The sequence below is a fragment of the Pezoporus occidentalis genome, unplaced genomic scaffold (assembly GCF_034315485.1).
Source record: "Pezoporus occidentalis ecotype Australia unplaced genomic scaffold, CSIRO_AGI_Poc_V1 ctg78, whole genome shotgun sequence".
Lineage (NCBI taxonomy): Eukaryota > Metazoa > Chordata > Aves > Psittaciformes > Psittacidae > Pezoporus > Pezoporus occidentalis.
In genome coordinates this window covers 2699174-2723496 of record NW_026916137.1, presented here as the reverse complement: position 1 = coordinate 2723496, position 24323 = coordinate 2699174, and the positions used below count along the sequence as shown (strand labels likewise).

Below are 24323 nucleotides of genomic sequence, written 5' to 3'. Positions count from 1 at the left end.
TAAGAGCTTCTGAGCACAGGTTTTTAATGAGACATGAGCCTTTTACTCTACTCCTTGTTTGTTTTTTTCAGTCAGCAAGGAGAACCCTGATCTCTGCCATGTTTCTTCTGGTTCCCATAGAGATGACAGCTCATAGACAGAGGGAGGGCTGTTCCCCAGCAACCATCTCTTCAGCCCCTATCCCACCTCTATACCTGGACTTCAGCAGTACCTACCTGCCTGCTGTGACACCACATCATGGACCAGGTGAGAGAGGTAGTTACAGAAGAGGCTTTGCCTCTTATTAAATCCTGGATCTTTTCCTTTTTTAAAAAACAAGAAAGGGGTAAAAGATCCAATGTAATTTTGATACCCATGGGGCCTCTCAGGTCTGGAAAGTCATTGAAATCTCATATTTTGGAGGCCCAGCCAGATGTGGAAGGCATATGAGACCATTCTTGACCACAGCTGAAGAGAATGGCGTATGATTTCCACACCTGTCTGAGGAGGTTAATTTTCTGTCTGCAGAAGACAGCTCCCTCTTTTCTCCATGGCTGCACATCAGGGAAGTCAAGTGTTAGGCTATGCTAAACATGCATTTTTTTGTTTGCTTGTGGGCTTTGTTTAGAAAGAAAGATCAAGTTAAATAAATTTTAGCTCTTTAATCACTATATGTCTTTTCTGGTGTGTAGCCAGTTGTCCCTTATAGAATCGGCTTAGCAAAGGAATAAGTAGACATAGTTCTGTAGCTTCTGTTATCCAGGAGGGTGGTAAAATGTCCTTAAAGTCCTTCTTGGCATCAAGATGGTAGGAGTCTCAGAGTGGTGCTTTGGCTTTGAACCTTCAGGCTCAGAAGTAAAAATGAACAATAGGCAATAACAATAGCATCATATACAGTTACAAACTAGAAAGTAGGAACAGTTGCAGGCTTCAGTATCATTTTGTGCAGGAGGAACTGGGGAAATGGAAGCTACCAGTGAATGGGATTTGGGAAATGAGCACATTGCCTCATTACGCAGAAATTCTGCTTCATTGGAAGAAGTGGGAAAGGAGAAATTTCTGCAACAGTGGACTGGGAAGTTCTTTCCACTGAACATGTTTTTGTTTTAAGTAAAAGGTGGGAGATAACAGGAGTTTATTTAGCAACACAGATCCCTGCACTTTGATCATGCGTAAATGTTTGGCTCTTCTTTAAAAAGAATAAAAAGCGATACAGAAAAGCAGCAGATCGTGCCCTTTGAGCCAAGACTGCCTTCCTCTCTTTATCTCTTGTGAACCTGTTCTTTCTGTGGGAGAGATGTTGTCTTTTAATGCATTTGCAGAGCACACAGCACTGACTCCTGAAGTCTAACTGATAGAGTTAACTTCAGCTTTAGGATCCTAGTAGTGTACCACACATGCTGCTGGAAAGTACTGGCACAGTATAACACACAAGCTGTCAGTTCAAGTCAGCCCTGGTGAGTTAACTTTGAAGTGGTAGGTTTCCTACTCCGTTGGCTGGTGTTTTCATTCTAACAACTAGCCTCAGGAGCAGAAAGTAAGGATATATGTCATTTGACAAATGCAAACATATATCCCTGTCTGAGCCAGATGTGATTTGCACTGCTGCTAGTGCTTGCAGGCTCACCATTTCCATATTGACCACTGAGGGCCTTGGCTTCAATTGTCACTTGTCACAGGTTTCACATGGGCTAAGCCTGTAGGATCCTGCTGGATTGAGGAACACAGACATTGGGAAGACATGACTGAGGGTTAAACAGACATTCCCTCTGCAGAAAAGACATGAGCTTCCTCTTAGTGCAGGAGGCTGTTTGCAAAGGCTGGGTGTTGGATCAGTTACATCAGCAGGACTAGCAAAGCAAAACAAGGGATAGTCTGTGCCAGAATCAAGGCAGAAGTCCTGTCTCCAGACTGTCTCTTTTCCTTTGCATAGCTAGCATTGCACAGGCATTTTATGTTTATCACCTCCTTTCCCATTTTTTCTGGCCTTACTTTAAGGCACCAAAAGAAGGAATTGTTGTAATTGTACAGCACGTGACCAATCTGACAAGCCTAGGTGCTTTAGAATAAAAATCCCTTACATTTTCACTGAGGTTTTTTTCCATTTTGGCTTGTGTCTGCTCTTTCATTCCCCAGAGGCACTAGTTGGCCATGTCCTAGGCAGGCTATCCCATGTGAGCTGTTAATGTGAAATCCTGCAGGACTTTGCTGCTTGTTTTAATCTGAATCGTATGTTGTAGGACCAACCACGCAGGCAGGTAGGGACAGCTCTAGCTTGGTTTAGAAGGCATATAATACCTCTGAGAATAATCTGTATCATTTAAAGATAAGCAGGACTGCTGTCCCCTTCCTTTCTGTCTCTGGGGCTAACACAGTTTTGTTGCTCTTCCAAGGGTGTGCTAGAGGTTCCAAATCCCTGTACACCTGATGGGACAGAGAATGGCTCTAAGCTGGCCAACCATACTTCAGGTAAGCAAGATGGCAGAGAAGCTGTCCCTCCTTCAGAGCCTGCCTTGCAAGGTTGTGAGGCTGTCTGCCATTCCCTCCCTTCATGCCATCCAGATTTGCATGTACGTTTGTGGGTGAAAACTCCTTGGACAGGGATCCCATGTGCCATAGCTGATGGGTTAAAATCCACCAGACCCAAGTATGTCTTCCTCCACTGGTGGACTTATCTCACTACCTCATTGCACAAGCACAATAAGCCACTGATATGCTGTAAATTCTTCAGCAAATACGATGAGCCAGAGAGACTGTAAGTGTATGTTCACAAGAGTGATTGTGATCATGGGTTAGAAGGGCCCCTACATGTAACAAAACACAGACCTTTGTGTGCATGTTTGACCACAAGATTTTTACTTCCACATTTCTGTGCATGTTCATCTCTTAAGAGCACTTAAGACTCTTCAGGAACCTTCACCTGGTTCAGCAGAAAGACTGGGGTAATGCTGCTAGGTTGTTGGGGTCTTTTTGTTCCTTCTTTTGAGACTTTTCCTGTTTCTTTTGTCATCTAACAATGACACAATGACATACCCAGTTCTTTCCAGTAACATTTACAGTCATCACAACGGTATCAAATTTGTTGATCTATTATTTTTGTCTTTAAGTGGAACCTGAAAAAGAGAAAAAGGAGCATTTTCCAGAAAGCAGACACAGAACACCCCAAAGGAGTTCCAGCAGAGCTCAGGGAACAGCAAAGAATCGTGCACCTGCTAAATCCCAGACATCTCTTTCTACAAAGTGTGTTCAGACTAAAAAACAGAGCAAACAGAATCTCCAGGCCAAAACTCCCCCTGCAGAGAGTCTTCATTCAAGAGGACTTGAAAAGAAAAAAGACACTTCTGCCACCAAAGACCCAGTAGTGGGGCTTGAGCCAAGAGGGGAGAAGAGCACTTCCTGCCTGTCTGAAATACCTACACAGGGGGAGGCAGAAAAATTAGTAGCGCGCAAGCAGCAAACACTGAGTACTCAAAGGCTTGGATCTTCTCACAAGACCGTCAAAGACAGCTATGAAAAAGCCAAGGAGATGGACAGCACATTAAGTGCCAAAGGATCCTTAACATCATTAGGGACAGATATGAAAGGAGAATGGAACCCCCTTCTGGCAAAGAAAAACAATTTGATCTGTGCTAACAGGAAATATAAATTTGCCACTGCAGATGTAGTTACCAGTGAAGAAGAGGTATTGTATCCTTTGTGGCAAGGTTGAAGGCTGTTTGTATGGTATAGCAGGTGCCTGATTGGGTGGGATATTAGCTGTATACTAGCAGTTTCTAGAAGATGTGGGGGAATGGATTTGGGTTTCACACTACAGGGCAGTGACACATTCCATAGACAGCCTTTCCCATGTCTTCTTTAACTTTGTTTTTCCATCCCCTTTTCATTTATAAGGTTCCTGTAGCCAAGCAAAGCCCTAACTCAGCAAGGCAAAACAATGTGGTATCAGGACCCAGTGCAGAGCTCAGCACCATCATCCCTTTCTAATCCCTCCCCCTCATGCTTTTTACCAGTCCTCCTCATCCCATGCAATTACAGTGCCTACAGAAGCCAGTGAGGGAGACTGGGAGACAGACCCAGGTCCCAGGGATTAGTCGTAGCCCAAAGACCTATACAGGGGTGGAAATGCCAGGAGTTTGCTGCATTTTGGGAACGTGAACTGACTGATTCCGTCTTGTTTGTGTTATCAGGATAGGCGAGCTCTGTGCAAAGCAGCATTAATCATGGGACAGAAAAGACTCAGCGACCGCACTGGAATGCAAAAAACCTCCTCAAACTCTGCATCTCTTACTGATTACAATCATCTGGGGTTTAACCTGAGATCAAATATCTTCCAAGGTGAGGATACACACCTATGCTCGACCTTCAAAGCTGGTTCCATCTACACTTTGCCAGGGCTCAGGGCAGCCACACTGCTTTGAGTAGAGATCTGACTGTAGGTGACCCTCACTTCCCCCTCTTATTCTTTCCATCCAGTCACTTCCACACTGTGGTGCTTGAGGAAATGAAAGCAAGAGCCTCCTTTTCTATGTATCCTATCCCTTTCTTTCCAAGGAGTGAAAAATGAAGGTATATCATGACCCGTGTCCTCCATGTTTAGAGCTGACCAAATGGACACCATTTGAAATTCAATGTTGCCTGTTATCTCCAGTTCCAATATTGAAATTACTTCTCTCCAAAACCTTTAGAGATGTGGGGCTCTGAAAGGTCTTCCTGAAACCTCTGTTTCCAAGGTCCCCAGATTGGGAATTAAGCATTCACCCCTTCTTGTTACCATCATACCCAAGAAACTCTGAAATAATTGTCTTTGATTCCAATTTCTCATGTACCAGCATGAGACAGAGTCATTTTCCTTACACTGTAGCCTTGCTGGGTATTGAAGACAATATTGTCCTGGTTATGTGTAGTCATGCAGAAAGGAAAGACATCTTACCCTAGGGAGCACAAAATCATTATTATCAAGGAAATGGTACAATAAAAAGGAAGAAGAGGAAAGGATGAGAAATTAAAATAAAGCCCCTCAAATGGCTTAAAGTCAAGAGGGGATAAAAAAGAGAAGTCACAGCTGGGATCTGTTTGTTAAGTATTGTGGCAGACAAGGAGCTCAAGTAGGTACCTGAAGTGGTAAGATGGTGCTTTTTGTGGAGCTGTGCTGCTGAATAGGAAGTTACTCACATGAATTGAGAGGATTCAACAGGAAATAAGTGGGCACTTGAATAAAGAAAGGGCACTGGGATGCAAATAAAGATGATACCTTGCAGCACCCTCTGTGTGTGTCTCATACATGAGGAGGAAAAGCAAATAAAATTGTCAAAACACAAGCTCCCTCCTGGGTGATGAGCCCTTGAAACTGCTGATGTTACTCCCTTGCTCAATTCCAGGACTGCAGTAGGATGATTTCTATGTACAGTTCCTTATTTGCTGTTCCTTGCAGGTGGCCCACTGGAAAGCCGAAGCTTGATGAAAGATTCCTACACCCCTGACATAACCCAGAGAGTAATCAGGGATCCCAAAAACTGGTACGGAAGGAGGACTGATGAGCTAGGTATGGCTTCTGCCAGGAAAAATACATTGCTGAATTCCTGAGATAGCTGCTGCTTCTGCCAAGGACAATGGATGCATTTGGGCAAAGGTGTAGGGGGACTAGAAATAGTAATTTTCACAAGAGAGGAGCTCCACAGCTTTAAAAATCCATGAGGAATAATAGCATTGGAAGGGAGGCTGTAACTGAACTATGATTTGCCTTCTTTACAGGAAAATGGCGTGAGAAAAATGCCCTAAATCTTAACCTACAGAAAGCACTGCAGGACAAATACAGGAAGAAATAAAGCAAGTGTTAGAAGATGAAGGTTTCTGGAGTGCATTCAGCGAGGGATCTTTTTCCTCAGCTAATAAATCTCCATTTAAAGCAGTAACTTATTGCTTGCTAGTTTGTCAACATTAGATATGTTGCTGGTGCTCTTTCCCTCTCAATTAGGGTGGCTTTGGGGAAAGCAATGCAAAATAGATTTGAATACAAATACCAAAAATATCACTCTTGGTCACTGGTAAGATGGGCCTAATCAGTGTGTGAGGCACATGCCCTTGCAGAGGGATGTGGTGGTGAGAGGGGGACATATTCATCTGCTCAGCACATCAGGTGGAGTAGGACCTGTGAGTGGTGTAAGAGGGCGATGGCAGGGAGGTGCACATGCATATGTGCAAACTGATGTTTGCCAGAAGATTCCTGATACTTTGGCAGCTGCCCAGCAGTTCTGAGAGAAGTATGGAGGATGCACTGGGAGTAAACCAGGGTTGTCCAACAACCTGAATGGTGTTTACCCTTCCCCACACTGAAGGCTGTAAAAACCCTGTGCAGGGAAGCTTCAGAGCTGTATGTACACAGCTGGATACACCAAGCAAAGAACCAACTCTCTGTTGGTGCTTTCAAGGTAAATTCAAGCTCTCTTGCCAGAAAGGCACCAAACAGTGTCCACTCAATAACCTGAGCACAACTCCATATGGTTGGCATCAGATTCCTAAGTGGAGTAGGAGAAGAAGGCTCTCCTCTCTGCCCACCACTCTGGTTTTGTTGTTGCACATGGAGGATTTCAGTGAAAGCTCTTACCCTGGCAGGGAGCAGCAGAAGAGGAGGCATCAGGGTATTCACTAAAGCCCACACTATTTGCAGGACTAGCCAATGCAAAACGCCCCAGCTTATTCTGCCTAAAGGGAAAAGGAAAGCTGCAAGAAGCCTCCAATTTACAAATCACCCTGCAAAGTGAATGGACCCTTACTGAAGCTCTCATAAGCCCTACTTGCCTCTGTCAGCCCCTTCTCTAACTCAGGCATCTCTCAGAGAAGCATATGCATCAGTCTGCACAATCTGAAGTTCAGAGGGTGTATCTAGATAGTAAGCAAGGACCACCCAAGGGCTTGAATGATGCAGGACATGCAGAGTCTTCCGGGCTTTCTGATGTGTTTTTCTCCCAGTGTTTGATGGCCTTGATATTGCAGGATCATGCCTTCCAGCTCCAAAGCGGAGCAGTTTGGTGTAGCAATCACAAAGTGAATGTCTGAGAATAGTGATCCCCTGATCTTTCCCATATGGTCCCAAGCTTTCACCATTTTAAAAGATTGATGCTTTGCTCCCTAATATGAACTGTTTTGGAGCAGAATTAGGATTGTTACTTCATCCTTCATCAGCTAGTGATTAGATAGCAATATGCTGACTTCATAAAATTAGTGAAGGAGGTTAAAATTTAACTAATGATAATCAACTGGTAATCATTTTCCACCACCAATAATTAACCATTTAGAATTCCAATGTTTCCAGGCACATGTCCAAGTTTTTCAAATGAAGTAGACTGGCCAAATGGCAGCTTGTAGAAACCTCCCTATGGGTTTTCCTTGTACATTAGCACGAAGTGGCTCCTCTCTGAGCACACACCACTCCAGCTGAGCAACACAGCTTTGTAGGAACACCCTGTCCTCTGTGTTGTATCCAGCAATGATGGCCAACATAATTGCAGGTACATAATAAATGCTGTCTTCTGAGAGCACAGCAGGTCCTGATCCAAAAAAGATGGAGCTGAGCAGAAATCCACTGACATTGTTTGGTGTACTGGAAGCAGGCAGTTCAGGGCACAGTTAGCTAATACACATAATACGCAGGCTGAATCAGCAGACAGATTTACAGACCTATTTCTAACAGACATTAGAAACAGACATAAGGGCAGGCAGACTGAAGGATTATAATACAGCTTGGAGCGAAGGCCTTTTGCTACTGATGAAAGGCTCATGAAAAGACTAGATCAGAAGGGAAACAGCCTGGAAGGTCTTGTTGGTGCACCCCTACACGCTGCCACAAACTGTGTTGCTTGCCTCCCGCAGTGAATTAAAGTAATTTTTTACAAACTAAAACTGTTTTTATAAGCACATCAATAGTACAGATTTCATAATGCACTGAAATGGGCGACAGCTATTTGTTGCCAAATGGACATACATGTGGCAATCCCCCGTAATCCTCTTTGCTTTGCCAAATATTACTGCCATGCCAGGGAAAACACTTTCTGATAGGTGACACACTGAAAGCTGCAGAGATAACTGAGATGATAGCTTTCAGTGAGACAGCACAGCTACAGGGAGCAATCAATACCTGAAGCTTCTGAGTGGTGAACAGACTAATTTAGTCAGAACCTTGGCAAGGACCGTTATTACCCTGTGTGGCACTCCTCTGTGCTGATCAGAGTGCTTTGGGTACCCAAACAGGTATTTAAAGCCAGCTTTGGAATCTCCAAGTAGCATGTCAGATGCAGTTAAGGCAAGGACAGGGCTGAAATAAGTGCTCACTGCAGCTGAAATCTCCCTTCTGCCCATTCTTCTGTTCTTAGCAGTTCGTTCCTTCTTATTTTGTGCTGGTGCTGACACTTCCCTGCCCACATTCTGAACTGGTTCAACTTGATAAACCAGCAGAAAATCAATACAGAAGAAAAAACAAAGTTAAGGTTTTAATAAATTAAATTTTCTAAGCAAAGGACCATGTTTCAGGCATGGCAATGAGTGATGGGGAATGCAGATTTGGGGGAAGAGGAATGGAAAGGGAGTGGGAGGGAAATGGCCTTTCACTGCCTTTTCTATACAGTAGGAAATTAGTTGGTCTCTGCTGTATTCTCGCTGAACTCGGTGCTTCGCAACATTGGTAGCCTGTATTTAAGTGATTTTACAAGGTCTGGTCATCGGGTGGCAGCTCTGAGCCAGTATTTTTATCTGACAGGCAGAGCTTGATAAAAACGAAAGGGTTCTTTGGTTTACCTAAACCATTCACCAAAATAGCTATCTAAGAACTGTTTCAGTCAACTATAAACAGTCAATGCACTTGAAATATAATCATACTAAAGCAGTTTGAAATAGAAGAGACCAATTGCATCCAAGCTTCTGCAGCACTCTCCTCATACCTTCTAGTTTCTCTTACAGTAATGGGTATTTCCCAGTTTAGGCTTATTCATCCTGCAGTAGAGGCACAGATCATTTTGTAGGATATCAGTTTTAGTAAAGATTTCCTATTCTCCATCCGATCTTTATTTTCTTTCTTTCTTTTCATTTAACCCTCTGACTTCTGCCTATCTCATGCTATCCTGAACAAATCCAGCCATTGGTATCTCCACTGTGAATGACTTTAATGGCTCGTTAAAGAAATAGTAACACTGTAAGGACAGGAGATATTCACTGCATGAACTCTTATCAGAGTCTTCAGCCTGCTATTAAATTCGATCCTTATGCTGCAGAGCTTGCGCTGAAATAAAACTTAAATTCAGAGCTATATCTATCCTGAGGTAAGTATCCTGGTATTCCTAAAAGAATGGAGTACTTACTGCTGATCCTGCCTATAATGGGATAAAAGAGAAATCCAGCAGTGCCTGAAGTGGCTAGAGATCACAACAAAAGGGTTGAATTGACTTCAGGGATTTCACTCTGAGGGACTGGGGTTGAAATACAATTGTGTCTTAAGTTTAAAGGCATTTAAAACACTTACTGATCAATAGAGAATGGTGGTTTTGAGGGTTAGGAATTACCTGTTGTATTCCCCTTGATAGTGATAAAGCAAACGAACCGTGGAGCATGAAAATAAAAAGAAAGAAGAAAAGGTCTGTTCCTCAAGGTTCTCTTTCTCTTGGGGACTCCTCTCCTATGGACTCCTTTCTGACAGAACCAAGGCTTAATGGACTGAAGCTGCCAAGGGCAACCACCTAGCATCAGAGATGGATGGGATCACTGCAATTGGAAACAGTGAGAGAGGTTTAAGAGCAACATCTCCTTGCAAATCGACAGTGGACTCTCTCAGCTCTGGGCAGAAAAGGGGAGTGGGCTACATTACTAAGAAGCTTTCAGATTCTACTGCTGAATTTAGTAAACAGGCCTACCAGTGAGTTGCCATTTTATTCCTTTTAGTAACACTCCTTTTAAACCCTTAGATTCATTGCTCTTGAACAGGAAAACTGATTATCCAAGCTCATTATGGTCCCAGGCAGAATCATTTTCTTTCCCTATAACCTGAGAGGCTTGAACTGAAATTGATTACCTATTTTTAGAAAGGAGCCCTAGCTAAATCTAGCTTCTTCCCCTGCCAATCACACCTATCAGGAGAATGCAGAGCAAGCCTATCTAAATGCAGGTACATGGGAAAGAAATACGGCCTGTCCCCTTTACCAAATGCATTCATATAACTAAGAAAGGGGTAGGGTTGCTTGAGATCTTTTGCCATGTTGGACTAGAAGCTGGAGAGGAGAGGAAGAGTTTGTGAAAAGAAAATGATACTATAATGGTTTGTCTTGGTTATCTAAGACTCCCCTATGACTCCAGCAGGCTTTTCTGAATCTCAGTGCTGGCTACTTCCCTACTATCTTACTATTACAAGCAAAAAATCTCGACTTAGTGAAATTGATTTCATTTATTGCCAATCAAATCAGAGTAGGAAAATGAGACATAAAAAATAAGCCTTAAAACACCTTCCCCTCACCCTTCCCTTCTTCCCAGGCTCAACTTAATTCCCAATTTCTTTACCTCCTCCTCCTGAGCAGCACAGGGGGATGGGGAATGAGGGTTGCGCTCAGTTCATCACACATTGTCTCTGCCACTCCTTCCTCCTCACGCTCTGTCCCTGCTCCAGCCTGGGCTCCTTCCCACAGGAGACAGCCCTGCATGAATTTCTCAAATGTGAGTCCATGGGAAACCACAGGCTGAAGTTCTTCATGAACTGCTCCTGTGTGGGTTCATTTCCTGGGGTGCAGCCCTTCAGGAACAGGCTGATCCAGCATGGATCCCCCACAGGTTCACAGCTCCTGCCAGCAAACCTGCTCCAGCATGGGCTCCTCTCTCCATGCATCCACAGGTCCTGCCACAAACCTGCTCCAGCAAGGGCTTCCCACAGAGTCACATCCTATGAAACAAGATGTGTGTTGCACAGCCTTGGTGCAAAGCCTGCTAGAATACTGTTGAAGGACACTGGACACAGCCTAACCTGGTACAGTTGTGTCCATGTTGTCCACTGGCAATGGTTGCTACCCTGTGCTATCTCCCAAACCGTGTCAGGATGTTATCCTGGAAACCACTAAATGGCACAGGCCAAACTGCAGCGAGTAGAGTGCTGACATCAAAGTAGTGCAAGCAGTTACAAAGCAGCACTCGATACTACATCTTGGCCCTGATTTATTTAGCAGTATAGACTCAGGCAGTGTGACTGCTAGCATCAGCATTTATGCAGCTCTCTAGCTTTAAGTGATGCTTTGCAATTAGTTCATCAAAGTAAAGAGCCCCTGTCTCTTACAAGCACTGGATGTGAAGCTAGACAAAGGGAGAAGCAAAGATTTCAAAGAAGTAACAAGCGTAATTCATCATTCCTCCTCATGACTTACAAAAGTATATAGTAAAAAGAGCTGACCTTCTCTCCTAAGAGACAAATAATTATCATAAAATCCGAGAGTCAATTTACTTTGTGTCAGCCTCCCTGACTGCTCTGTAACCTGGGACAATTTCCTGAACAGAGCACTATAGTCACCTCCCCACTCCATCTTTGAAGACCTGACACAAATTTGACACTGTATGGACAATTTGAAGCTATTTCTGATCAGCCGCACTGGCTGGCCCACTGGAGCTTTTCTTCTTCATTCACATTCCACTTTCAAAGTCAGACTTTGCTTCAAGGAGCAGAAAGCATGTCATTTCTAGAGGATGAAGAGGTAAGGGAATATGTGTATTTCCATAACAGGGAAGCTGTGTTCAGGCAGGCTGCGAGGAATTCAGCCAAAGTTTCCACCCTATTAGGTCAGTGTCTTTCATTCAAACCTATTTCCAAAGGAAATGTAGAGGAAGAAAGGAAGTAGGTTTCTATCCTCAGACTTCCAGCCAAGGAAGTCAAGGTCTTGAATGAATTAAAGCTGAAGCAATTCATTCCGATTTCCATAGATGTTCTGGAAGGTGTACCTAGAGTAAGGAGATACACGGGTGAATATACTTCGTCCTCCTCATTGCAATGGGTGATATTCATGCACAGCCTGCTCTTAGCCCATGGTTAAGTAAGGAACCTTTCAAGAAAGGAGTAGGGAGTGGGCTTCTTACCCGTGTGGTACTTGAAGGCTGTTAATCTGCTCCACCTTCTCAGAAGTGTTCTGCACACTGAAACCCATGTGGCTGAAAGAGAGACAATAAAGAGTGCAGTCCTTCCAAGAAAAGAGAGACTACATTAAAGCCAGGAAGAACCAAGAGCCATGGGCACAAGGACGATAGTAGCATATTTGTGATAGACACTCAGGACTAGGAACCAGCTTCCACGCAGTCACGCTGTGTAATTAGTTTCACCAGTTTATCAACCTGTGGTTTACAAGCAATCTTTTCTAAATAGCTTTTGTCCCAACAACCTTGCTGTTCTCATTTTTAAGTCCATGCTGTTTCCCCACCTAAACACAGTAGAAACATTGCCACAGGCAATCTTTAATAGAGTGATGCAGGTTAAAAAACTGCCAATCTGAAAGTATTCCTGGCACCTTCGTACACCTTTGATTTGTTCTAACATCTTCAATGAGCTTTTTCCTCCTTTGTCCTTGCTCCAATCTGCAGATCCTCGGCACATTTCAACCTTCATTCTCCAGCCAGAACAAGCTGAGAGCTGTTTCTCTTTGATCTTCATTAGCATTGCTGCTGTACTGCAAGGATGCAGACTGGACAGCTACTTTGCTAAGAAATCCCAGCTAGCTCACTGCTGGACCAAACTTTAACCCCAGCTTAGAGAATGTGTTTTCTATAGAGGCATTTTCACCATTAAAGGTTCAATAAAACCTAAGGAAGCAACCTACATCAAAAGTACCATCCTCAGTCTTCCAGGCGGCACTTATGCAGGCAGCAGCACTTTAACTGGAACGCACGTAATGTCTCAGGGTACTTATCATCATACTGGTCCAGCACTCCCTTTCACCACTTTGGATAGCGCCACTCCATCCCACGCTACCTTCAGGGGTCTTCCATGATCCTCCACTCGCTGTACCGATGAGAAGCCACTGTCTCACCCTGGTCTGGCTCACATATGGGCACAGTAGCTGCTCCCTGGGGACAAGGTCCTTCTGGCGAAGATGGCAGCATATGGTGTTGGAAAGCAAGAGTGAGGCAGCTTTCTGGTTTTGGGGGAAAGGAAGGAGAGAGGTAGGAAACTGGGGAGCTGGGATATGTGCACTTGAATTAAAATGAAAAAAAAAAAAAAACAAACAAAAAAAGTGCATACTCCCGGACAGAGAAGCAGCTTCAAGTGTATTTTGCCATTTTCCCAAAGCTCCTGTTGGACCATGATTTAATCTCATTTGGGAGGGATTCAGGACAAAATCAATTCCAGCTCAAGGAAGATCAATGAAGAACAGATCTTTGCACTCAGCTCAGGACAAATGGTGTTTCACTGGGTAAGTCTCTTGCAAACAGAAAGACAGCCCCTTCTGCTTGACCTGAAACTACCTTTGTGGCATCCCCTCATAGTGCCTGAGAATGGAAAGGCCGTTCATTTGCACAACTTCTACCATAGGTTCCTTACTGCCCAAAGCAGGACAGCCCGGCTCCTCCGCTCTTACCTCCCAGGGCTCCCAGTCCCTCTTGTAGGTGACTTCATACTCCAGTGTGTTGCCCAGCCCTTGGCTTCCATCAGCGGCTTTCCAGGTCAGCAAGAAGTCTCCTGATGTCATCAAGCTGACCGAGAGGTTTTGAGGTGGGAGGGTCTGAACTGGTGAAGGTACAACCCATGAGAGGAGATAGTGAGGACAAGGACATGAAGAGGAGAAGAAAATGGGACAGAAGTTCTGGGAGAACTATGGGACTGCAGTCCTCCATTCAGACTGTGGAGTCCTTTATGCCACAGGAACACTTCTGAGGATTCTAGACCAATCCACAGCAAATTGCTAACATATGGAATATGATTCAATACTCCAGAGACTGTAGCGCCACCTTCAAGACTTGAAGAGCTGTCAGGTAAACTCATTAATTAATCCTACAGATTCTTCCTCAAGAATGAAACCAAAATAACTTCTTCCTATTCCTTTTCTGGTTTTCTTCCCATCCTCCAATCTCTTTGCTGTTTACCCCTCCATCTCCTGCTTTTACTATTATTCTTTTTCTCCTTCCCCATCTCTTCCTTTTCTGTCCCTCCTCTCCCTCGTACTATCCATTTTGACTGTTCTGTTTTCTCCTTGAAAGGAAGCAGAAGTAGCAAAAAGATAGTGCAAGACATAGCCTAATGTCTCTGAGAGGAAACCGAATGAGTCCAACACGTACAACTTCTGTTTTTCTCACAGTTTGCTTTGCAGAAATTATTTCAACATAGCTATGCTCCTATTGGCATAAGCCTTTTTTGCCATTCTGCTTAGTTATTATCACCACAGCATCTAGTGTAACACATTCTTCTCCACTTGGATGCAATAATTAACATGTCCCGCCGTATTCTGTGTGTGTGCTCTCACATCAAAAGCAGGGGAGAGTGATAGAAAAGATAATGACAACAACTTAATTAGCATGTTCTGCTTCTTGTTCTTCCTCATCCTGTACAGATCCAGTTTCTCTCTAGCCTGGACATAACACTGGTGTCTGCAATCTATCTCTGAAAGAGAATATAGTCAGAAGATGGATGGGACTAAAGGAGGTAGTGGGAAATGGTAAAATAAGCACAAGCTCTGCTACTGTAGTAGAGAAAGCACAGACAGAGAAATGAGGAGCTGGGTGATGAGATCTGCTGGGAATATCCCCAATGTTATTAATCTTATAGTGCATGGCTTTCACAAATAGAATTCGGCACTTCATGGGAAAGCCTGAAGGCAAGAGGTCTCCAACAGCAGCTGCTGCTTTCAGAGAAGGTTGGACTGTCAGTATGTCACCATTCATCAGAATTTTATCACGAGTGTTACGACTGAGAAAGCCTCAACTTTTTGACTCTGCTTGTAAATCAAAATGGTTGTGTGAAGAAAATAAGATACTGGTCTACAACCTGTGAAGAAAAGCTGGAATTGGTTTTATGAGGTAAAATTAATTTTCAAGAAATATTCAAATCCAAAAGATAAATCAAGAGGGTTAAGCTTGATGTTTTTAAGCCTCATTGGACTTCATGCCTTTGAAGCAAAAGGGCCTTATTACATTAGCTAAAACAAACACATATTCCCTTTTCTGTTCCTCTCCCCCAGACAGGATTCACAGCCATTCTAATACAGTGAACTATGACCTAAGACTTCTGATTGATTGTACCTCTGTCTCTCTTCCTGTATTGCAAAGGCCTGATGCTCCATTAAACTTCAACACAGACAGAAGGCTGGTCAAGCTAAACCTGAGTATAACGCAGAAAGCCTGAAAGAGCAGCTCTCTCCAGTGAGAAGCCAGTTGTTTCCTATGAATGATCTTTTGATATTCTCAGTAGGAGGAAATGAGAGTACCAGGATCAACTGGGCAATGCTGAATGTGGATTTATTCAGCTGAGCACTCAGCATCAGTGTCCTAGGATCAGCATGATTGAGAGTGAGTCCTGGTAAATCTCTGCATAGTTTTGCAATAAACATGGGTCCAAGCTGAATGGGAGGACCTCAAAACCCTAGTCAGAGTAGTGTTGACTTTTGTACCCTATAATGACAGAAAGAGTCTGGGAGACATTTAGAGAAACAACTTCTAAAAACATAATTATAGATTTTAAAAAAGCCACATAAGTGCTCTCACCAATTTACTGCTCTTCTAGCAGTCAAGAGTTGTCTCAGTGGAAAGGCGCTAAGTATGAGGTATGAGTGAGTGCTTTACTGTTTCAGACATAAAACCAGACACTTCATTAAGCAGGACATTCAGCTTTGCCTTTGTGGGTTGTTGTTGTGGTGGTGAATACATTCACATGCCTACTGAATAAGCCCGCTTGCCTTAGCGAGAGTTATGGCTCTAGGAAGTCATATGCAAAAGCAAGAGACACCCTCTCTGGTTAGCTACAATGACATTTAAGTCACAGAAAGGGGACAGCTTCCTGACAAGCAAAACATATTTGAAAAGTCTACTGGCTGAAAAATTTGTTTCCCTCTACCAGTAAACAAAGAGACCTCATAGGTGGATTTGCAGAGAACCTCCTTTTCCTTTTGTAAAAAAGGCCTGTGCATGGAGGAGCTGTGTCTGTTTTGAAGAAAAGTCACTGTTAACCTGGGAGAATGAATGTTCCCTTCCCTGAGAATTCAGACTCCAAGAACTAGTGCTGGAGTTGTTTCTGCTGTGATGGAAACTATGACCCATGGTCAGCTTGGATGAGAGCACTGTTTTTCAGAAACAGCAGCCAAGAGATGGCAAGGACTGATTTGGCCATTCCTAGCGGCCCTAGGGAAGAGGATTCCTAATCTTTCAAGAAGCACCTGTGCCCAAGCCAAGGTATCTTCTGGTCCAGAACTGAAGACAGAGGTTGTTTCATTCATCATAGGGTTACTGCTTGAGAAATCAGAGAGTCCATGGTGTGTGGTACTGCAGATCATGTGCTAGGCATGGGAATGTAATCCTCCCAAGCATCAGAGATATGTGTCAATCTCTAGAAAGATAGTTGTGCAATGTTGTGCTGGTTTTGGCTGGGATAGAGTTAATTTTCTTCATAGTAGCTAGTATGGGCCTGTATTTGAGATTTGTGCTGAAAACAGGGTTGATGACACAGAGATGTTTTAGTTACTACTGAGCAGTGCTCACACAGAGTCAAGGCCTTTTCTGCTTCATATCCCACCAGCGAGTAGGCTAGGGGTGCACAAGAAGTTGTGAGGGGACACAGCTGACACTAACTGACCCAAGGGGTATTCCATACCATTTGGCTTCATGCTCAGCATTTAAAGCTGGGGGAAGAAGAAGAAAGGGGGGGTATTCAGAGTGATGTTGTTTGTCTTCCCCAGTAACCGTTATGGATGATGGAGCTCTGCTTTCCTGGAGATGGCTGAACACCTGCCTGCCGATGGAAGGAGGTGAATGAATTCCTTGCTTTGCTTTGCTTGTGTGTGCAGCTTTTGCTTTGCTTATTAACCAGGTTTTACTTCAACCCTCATGTTTTCTCACTTTTGCCTTTTCAGTTCTCTTCCCCATCCCTCCAGGGGGGAGTGAGCAAGCAGATGTGTGGTGTTCTGTTGCCGCCTGGGGTTATACCATGACAAATGGGTACATTTTTCAATACCTTTTATTTCAATACCTGTCATTCAATACCTCAGAGGCTCCAACACTTATGAGCAACGACTAAGTTCCTCACTTACACAGGTGCTGTACCTCTGCCCTGTCAGCTGTATGATCAACAGCCCTATGTTCCCTGTCCCTTCGGAAGTAACCAGCCCTCACTGTAGTTCTAAAGAAATGGAGAGTATCCCTCAGAGGCAGGACAAGTTAACAGAAATGATGAAGAGACACCTATTGTTGAGGGAAAAAAAGGCAGGTTGGAAAAAATGTTTTTTTTTGGTATGAACTCCAAAAGATACCTAACACTGGGACAGGCAAAGTCACAGCTCATACTAGCAATAGGCAGGCCTACTCAGATCTGAAACTTCAAGACTAGTCAATTTAAATGGATATACCAGCAGGCTTTGAACATTGCCTAGCCCATGAATTTTGCGGTCTTGCCTTTACCATTCACAAGTATCCCATTGACGTACAGCTGGAGTGTTTGGTGTAGTCCTGGTAACTACATATGTTTACACTCACAGAGTCTCCTTCTCTTTCTGTCACCAAGATGAAAGTAGGAAATAAAGAGAAAATGGAGAAATATCAGGCTAAGAGAAAAGGAACAATAATAGAACACAAACGAGGAAAAAATAGAGGCAAAGTGCCTAAAATTCACCTCACATAGCTCCAACTCCCAAAACCAAGCATGGAGCCAGAAGAAGACTGATAAGATTCTCATCTTTACACTGTTGCACACAAGCATGATCTTATTTCACTTAACAACTGCCTGCATCACTGGCTGTTCTTCCTCAAATGCAAACCCTACAGCCACTGTTCTTCCTTCTTGTCACCTCACAAAGCAAAACTTGGGTTGTTAACTAGGAGAGTTTGGGCCTTCTGTTGGCCACAAAGCACCTCTCCCATCAGCACTCAGCACTGATAGGGTCTCTAAGAGTGGCTTCATAGGAAGATAACTTATTAATGCTAAAACTTTCTGCCTCTTCACAGAGGACAAGGACAAAATTTACTGTTTGGAACTAATGATAGGACTTCCCACCCCCTTCCTTCACCTTGAGAGTAAGAAATAACCCCTAAGTTATGAGAAGGAATTAATTATCCATGTTGATTCACCCATCTGATCCATACAAAGTACACCCTGCTGTTCCATTGAATCACAAACCTGTCCAAAAAGAAACACTTCCGTGCCTCTCTTGCCACTTCTACTCACAAAAATGTATTTCTAGTGAATAAAGATTCAGTCCTCCTGTTTCCTCACTTTAAGACCTGATTGACAGGATTTTTAAGTCCTTGTTTGCTTGAGGAGAGAAGGCTCCTTGCCAATTCCTTCCCCACAGTTAAGAGCACATTTGCCTTACCTGAATGCTGAGTGGTCTTCAAGGCAGGTGCTTCACAGCAGGTGGTTACTTGACTTCCTCATTTATCACTTCACATGAAGTCAGTGCAAACGCAACTGCCAGTGGGACACATGCAGCCCTACCCCTTCAAATGAGCCTGTGCTCTTATTTCCCTTTCAGTTGTCCTATTAGAGTCTTCAGCACCATAGCCTGTTTGATTTGTTCTCTCTGACCTTCCTGTTTATAGCATAGGTCCAGAAATTAGGTTCCTGATCAGACGTCATGCAAATAAGAGGAAGAGTGAAGGAAATACTTTTCACTGTTACGTTTTGCTTAAACAATTTCCAAGAAATGCAGCATTTTCTTTATAGAAAGTGTAATGGCCTCTTAACAGAAGCTGAGCTTTGCTGCTGTTCTCTTTTCTTGTGAGCTGCACTCAAAATGTGTTCCTTATATCATCCTTCTCCTCATGTGCAATGTTTTCTGAGAGGAAAATTCATTGACATAAAGTTAAATGGTCATTAAATAAAACATTAGTTTACACTGTGAATGCTGCCTTAAAGACACATTGCTGTTGCTAAGTCTGACCTGTAGAAAACTGTTTCCAATCAAATAGTAACACTCGAAGCGTGGATTCTGCTTAAACCAAACTCACAGTGTAAGGGATTAAAATTCAAGCCACGCTCTGATTGCATATTTTAATTTAAGTGATAAAATCACTTTGCATCAGTAGGAGTGTGGAAAATACACTCAAACGGAGACAGTGTAATTTAATGTATATTTAGATCTTCTTTTTAATCTTGAAAAAGAAAAAAGGCAGGGGAGTGGTGTCATCTAAAGAAGTGAGAGGCACTGAAGTTTCTTACTGTTTTCTCTAACCTAGACTGCAGTCTCTGTGAAGAGACTACTACAGTTTTGAGCAGGACCTTTATCAATCGAAAGTACCAGAGTTCAAGCAACTTTGGGTTACATCCTCCAGAGCATACACAATTCCTTATGAATCAATGGCAACTGGAAGTGTGTCAGAAACAGTTTCGAGAAGCTAAAAGCAAAGTTAAGTAGGAGAGAGGGAAAAGAAGGGAAAGCTACTTTGCCGTAATTTTCAAGATATGCTGTTAAAATGAACGTTGCCCACATAAGCTCAAGAATGGAGACCTTTTTAATTTGTAGTCCCCAAGGGACCTTTCCTCATGTTTCTTTCACAGCTAAAAAAGAGGTGTAAGCTTATTCCTTTAGTTTCTTCTTAACAGGCAGAAGAATTATCCCACTTACATGCAGAGACCTCAGTGGAGAAAAATTGAGAATTGGTAGTGAATACTCATGCACTATGCCTCTTGAAACTTCAGTCATTCATAAGTAATTACCCTTTCTTCTTTTCATGATTGTTAAGCCCACTCACACTGTGTGTGATTCCATCAGTAGTCTTGTTACTCCTCTCACTTAATTTAATCCAATTAGGTTTTGTCATCCTTAGACACAAAGAATCTACCTGTCAAATGGAGTGCTTCTGCAATAGAGCAATGCTTGCTGAGCATGAGATTAAAGTTCCTTTGGATGGAACTGAGGCATGCCTCTTCAGCAAAGCTGCTACAGTAACTTGCAGTTGCACAGCCCATGACTGGATCAGTGGTAGCAAATTCACCACCATCAATTACCTTGTTAGTCTGCACAGAAATCACTGTGCCAAGACATACCTATGCTGCAAGGGCCTGGAACAGTTTTGCCTTTAGGAAGTGGAAAGGCAACTTCCTCTATATAATCAGGCTGTGAAGTGATGCCTTTCTTTCTAAAGGCATCAGAAAGGGAGTTAACTACTATGTTAGGTCTCTGCCTAAGGTGAAATCCAGTAACAAACTTCAGCAGCAGCTTAGGGTAGAGGTTCAAGAAAACTCTTCTGACACAAAGACCAGCAGGGAATGCTGAGTCTAAATCCCTGGATTTCTCCTGGTTTGTTTGCTGAGCCACAGTGAAAGCAGCTTTCATGGGTATATATAAAAAGCAGTGACCAGATGAATTCAGTGGTAAACTCTGGGATGGACTCTGACCAGAAAGACTTTAATTAATCCTTTCAGAAAACAGACAATTGTGAATTGACAAGACAGCAAAAGGCCATTTGTTAGTTAAAAATCTTTCATACCAGAGTGAGATATAACTTGACTGAATGGATGCACAAGTCAAACCTTTCAGCTCCAAGATACGAGGATGAAACTAAACCATCCTTTAGACACTGTGAGTCTTGTCATATCTGTATAAACCAAATAAGTTCATGACCAAGCAAATAAAAACATGGACAAACATTTTACTAGAAAAGATGCATTCAATTGAAAAGATGGCACATGTCATGAAGAATCTAAACATTCTGTTAGTAAGTGCTAAGAAAGACCCAGTGATTCTGGCCCACATGCACACCACCAACAAAGAAACAGCAGGCTACAAGCTCCTGAAAGCAAAGTTTAAACCAGAAGGCTAAAAATGCAGTCCTACACAGTAGCATTCTTCAATGGTCCTGGTTTTATATGCTGTGTCAGATAACAGAGGCTCAGTGCATGATTGATTAAACTGTGTTAGGAAAAAGGGGATTATATTTATTAGTACCTGGTAAATTTTTGAAGCACATTATGTTAATATAAGACGGGGTCCACCTAATCAAAACAGAATCAGTGCTGCTGACATTTAAGATTAAAACCACTATGAGACAATTTTAAAAGGAAAACCAAGGAAATCGTGCCAGATGTGGAAAGTAAATCATTCAGATTGATCTGTCTGTGTGGTCTGAAATCACAGAAAGCCTATGACTGAGAATAATGGATAGAATAGAAGGTAAGAAAATAAAACAAAGAAAAGCAATAACCCAGGTAAGCAGAGCATATAAAACCATGCAACTAAATCAAGACAAATGCCCAAATATGCCTACACAAATACTTCCCTTTTAAAATATAGTTTAAATGGCAGAACTATTGGCGAATGTCTTTTCTGGGAAAAAAATAACAACCAAAAAACAAAACCAAAACCAAAATGTAGTAGGCATTGTGAAAGTTTGATGACAGAAGATACTCGGTGAACACTAGTACATAAATATACATTTTGTACAAGAGCTGTAGTTTGCATTTACACAATAATGCTAAAGAAATTACACTGTAAACAGAGTATGTGTCAACCACTGTGTTTTGCTACAGAATTTCAATGGCTGCAGGATTTCGTGCCACACTAAAAAGAACAGGATGCTGTTTGTGTTATGCTATCAATCATGTGAACAAAAGGAGGTGAACAAAATGCTACAGATGACCAGAGACCCTTAATGGCTGTAGCAATGAGAGAGTCCAATCATTCTAGACTAGGTAAACACCACAGAGAACCGTGATGAGGCTGTGTTTGCACTGGTAGACTAAACCAGGACAAGGCAAAGGTTGACCTCTGGAATGAGATCATAGACTCCACTCAACTGTTAGTGAACGCTTTGCCTTGGCTTTTGTCTATATCAATGAGCAAGCCAGGGACACTTTCCAATATGCAGTGTGGGAGAGGCCACCTTCTATTGTTGCAGAAAGAGCTTGGATACTCAGATCATCCATGACTGTTCCAGGTCAACAGCTTTTACAGCCAGAAATGGACCTTGGTCTATTTTATATGCAAGTACAGATCTAGACACAGCTTCTACTTTTTTAGCCACTATAAGTGATTGCTTCTTGAACTATTTGTGAAAGCACTCACTAGAAAAAAATAAACTGATTTAGTCCTGAATAATATACAAGACCTAAATTGAAACAACAAAAAGACACAATTTACTAGAATAATGTCTTAAAGGCATACATAAAAAAAAATAACCAGACTGGCAAAAATAAGCCCAAGAAGCTGTTAAAAGGTCAGATGTTTGCAGTGCCAAAGGGGCTGTTTAAAGATAATTTAAAAATTCAGAAGTGAACTTAGGCCTTTTGTAAGTCTTGCCATGCTATAAAGGTAGGGTTATTGTAGCCTTAATGTTCTGAAAAAGTAAATGAGGCAAGACCTATAGAGAAAAACGATAGCTTATAATGATATTTTCCAAGTAAATCTTTCAGTTTAATAAAATATAATTACTTTCTTTACAAGTCTTGCATAACCTACATTCTTACTCAATTACTTTCTTGTAATAAAATCTGTGGACTCTTGACAAATCAAGTAATTGCAGTAAATAATGAAACACGTTAACAGGCCTCAACATCAGAGAGAAAGAACTATGAAATGCAAGATTTTGCGAAGTACTCAGAGAAGAATCCAGGGAACTACTGACCTGGACAAAAGCTGGCTTTTGTACACGATAGGTGGTACAAACTATAATGAAAAACAGAAATAGTAGAGAGAAATGTCCTAGGGAGGGGTTAACAGCCTTTGTAGAGAGTAATCAAGCCTCATAAAACTAGTAGAGTTCTTGGAAGAACTCCAGAAGCAAACAGATACAGAGTTATCCAATTAGAGCACTATACCTAGGTGTCTACAAAGCTTGATGAAGTTCCTCAGCAGTGCAGTTCCAAGAAACTAAGAGATAAAAGGAAGGTTCTCATGTAGGTTAGAGTTAGTTAAAGTCAGAAAACAAATGAGATAAATTAATTGTTAGTTTCCATACTGGAGAAAAGCATTAACTGAGTTCTCCCAGGAATTTATAATCTTCAACATAACTTTAAATGAACTGGGAGACTGAATGATGAGAGATCTCATCATCTCTCACCTGAGAGATCTGGGTGGCTGAGAAAGACAAAATTTTATTTGGGGTACTGCAACCTAATGATGATGGAGAAACCGCTGTGTTATTATGTATAAATGGGGGGTTAAATTACAACCATAGTACCATAGATTCATAATGGGTTGGGTTAGAAGGGTTCAAACCCCCTGCCATGGGCAGGGACACCTGCCACTAGACCAGATTGCTCAAAGCCCTCTCCAGCCTAACTTTGAACACTTCCAGTGGTGGGGCATCCACAGCTTCTCTGGGCAACTCGTTCCTGTGTCTCACCAGCCTTCTCGTAAAAAACCTCTTTCTTATACCCAATCTAAATCTATCCTCTTTCACTTTAAAGCTAATATCCCTTGTCCTGTTACTACAGGTCTTAGTAAAAAGTCTTTCTCTGTGTTTCTTATAAGCCCCCTTTAGGCACTGGAAGCTGCTCTAAGGTCTCCCCAGAGCCTTCTCTTCTCCAGGCTGAACAACTGCAGCTCTCTCAGACTTTCTTCATAGGAAGGGTGGTCCAGCTCTCTGATCAGTTCTGTGCCCAGAGCTGGACACAGTCCTCCTCTCACAAGGGTAGAATAGAGAGGCAGAACCACCTCCCTCCATATGCTGGCCACACTTGTTTTTATACAGTTCAGGATACAACTAACTTTCTGTGGTGCAAGTTCACAATCCTGGCTCATATCTAAGTTTTCATCCACCATTATTGTCAAGTCCTTCTCCACAGGGCTCAATCAATTGATCAATTCGGTGTTCATAAACATGTAGAAATAAAGAATTCTAACTATTAAATAAGATCAAAGAAGCTGTGAGAGAAGAAAAGTAATAGTAATGGGTGAGTCCAATTATCATAGACTAGTTAAATAATATGTTTCTTGAATATCATATTGAGTTCTTGCCATCTCATCTCTGAAGGAATACTGTAGAGTACTGTGTAGAAATAGAAAAAGTATAGAAGTGTTATCAGAAAAATATGATCTACAGGAAGAGAGAATAATTACTATGGAATTCTGTCTGGAAAAAGAAACGATGAAGAGATCATTTGACAGAAGTTTATAGTATCTCAGACAGGAGATGATGAATAAGGAATGATGAATTATTAATTCTCCTACAACAAAAACAAAGGAACAGCTTATCAT

General features: G+C 42.4%; 1 protein-coding gene across 1 annotated transcript; it reads left to right on the top strand.

Moving 5' to 3' along the window:
- The first annotated feature begins 67 nt into the window (after positions 1-67).
- On the top strand, positions 68-5891 carry CIMIP4 (ciliary microtubule inner protein 4). Its single transcript, XM_062602714.1, has 6 exons — positions 68-246; positions 2373-2448; positions 3087-3661; positions 4167-4314; positions 5411-5521; positions 5731-5891. Exons 1-6 carry the CDS (start codon positions 238-240, stop codon positions 5802-5804), a joined length of 993 nt encoding a protein of 330 aa, XP_062458698.1. The 5' UTR covers positions 68-237; the 3' UTR covers positions 5805-5891.
- The last annotated feature ends 18432 nt before the right edge of the window (positions 5892-24323 follow it).

Excerpts from the sequence above, each read along its gene's own strand:
- CIMIP4 (XM_062602714.1), top strand. Across the intron at positions 2,449-3,086 it reads GCTGGCCAACCATACTTCAG|TGGAACCTGAAAAAGAGAAA; the intron begins GTAAGCAAGATG and ends TTTGTCTTTAAG. Across the intron at positions 5,522-5,730 it reads AAGGAGGACTGATGAGCTAG|GAAAATGGCGTGAGAAAAAT; the intron begins GTATGGCTTCTG and ends CCTTCTTTACAG.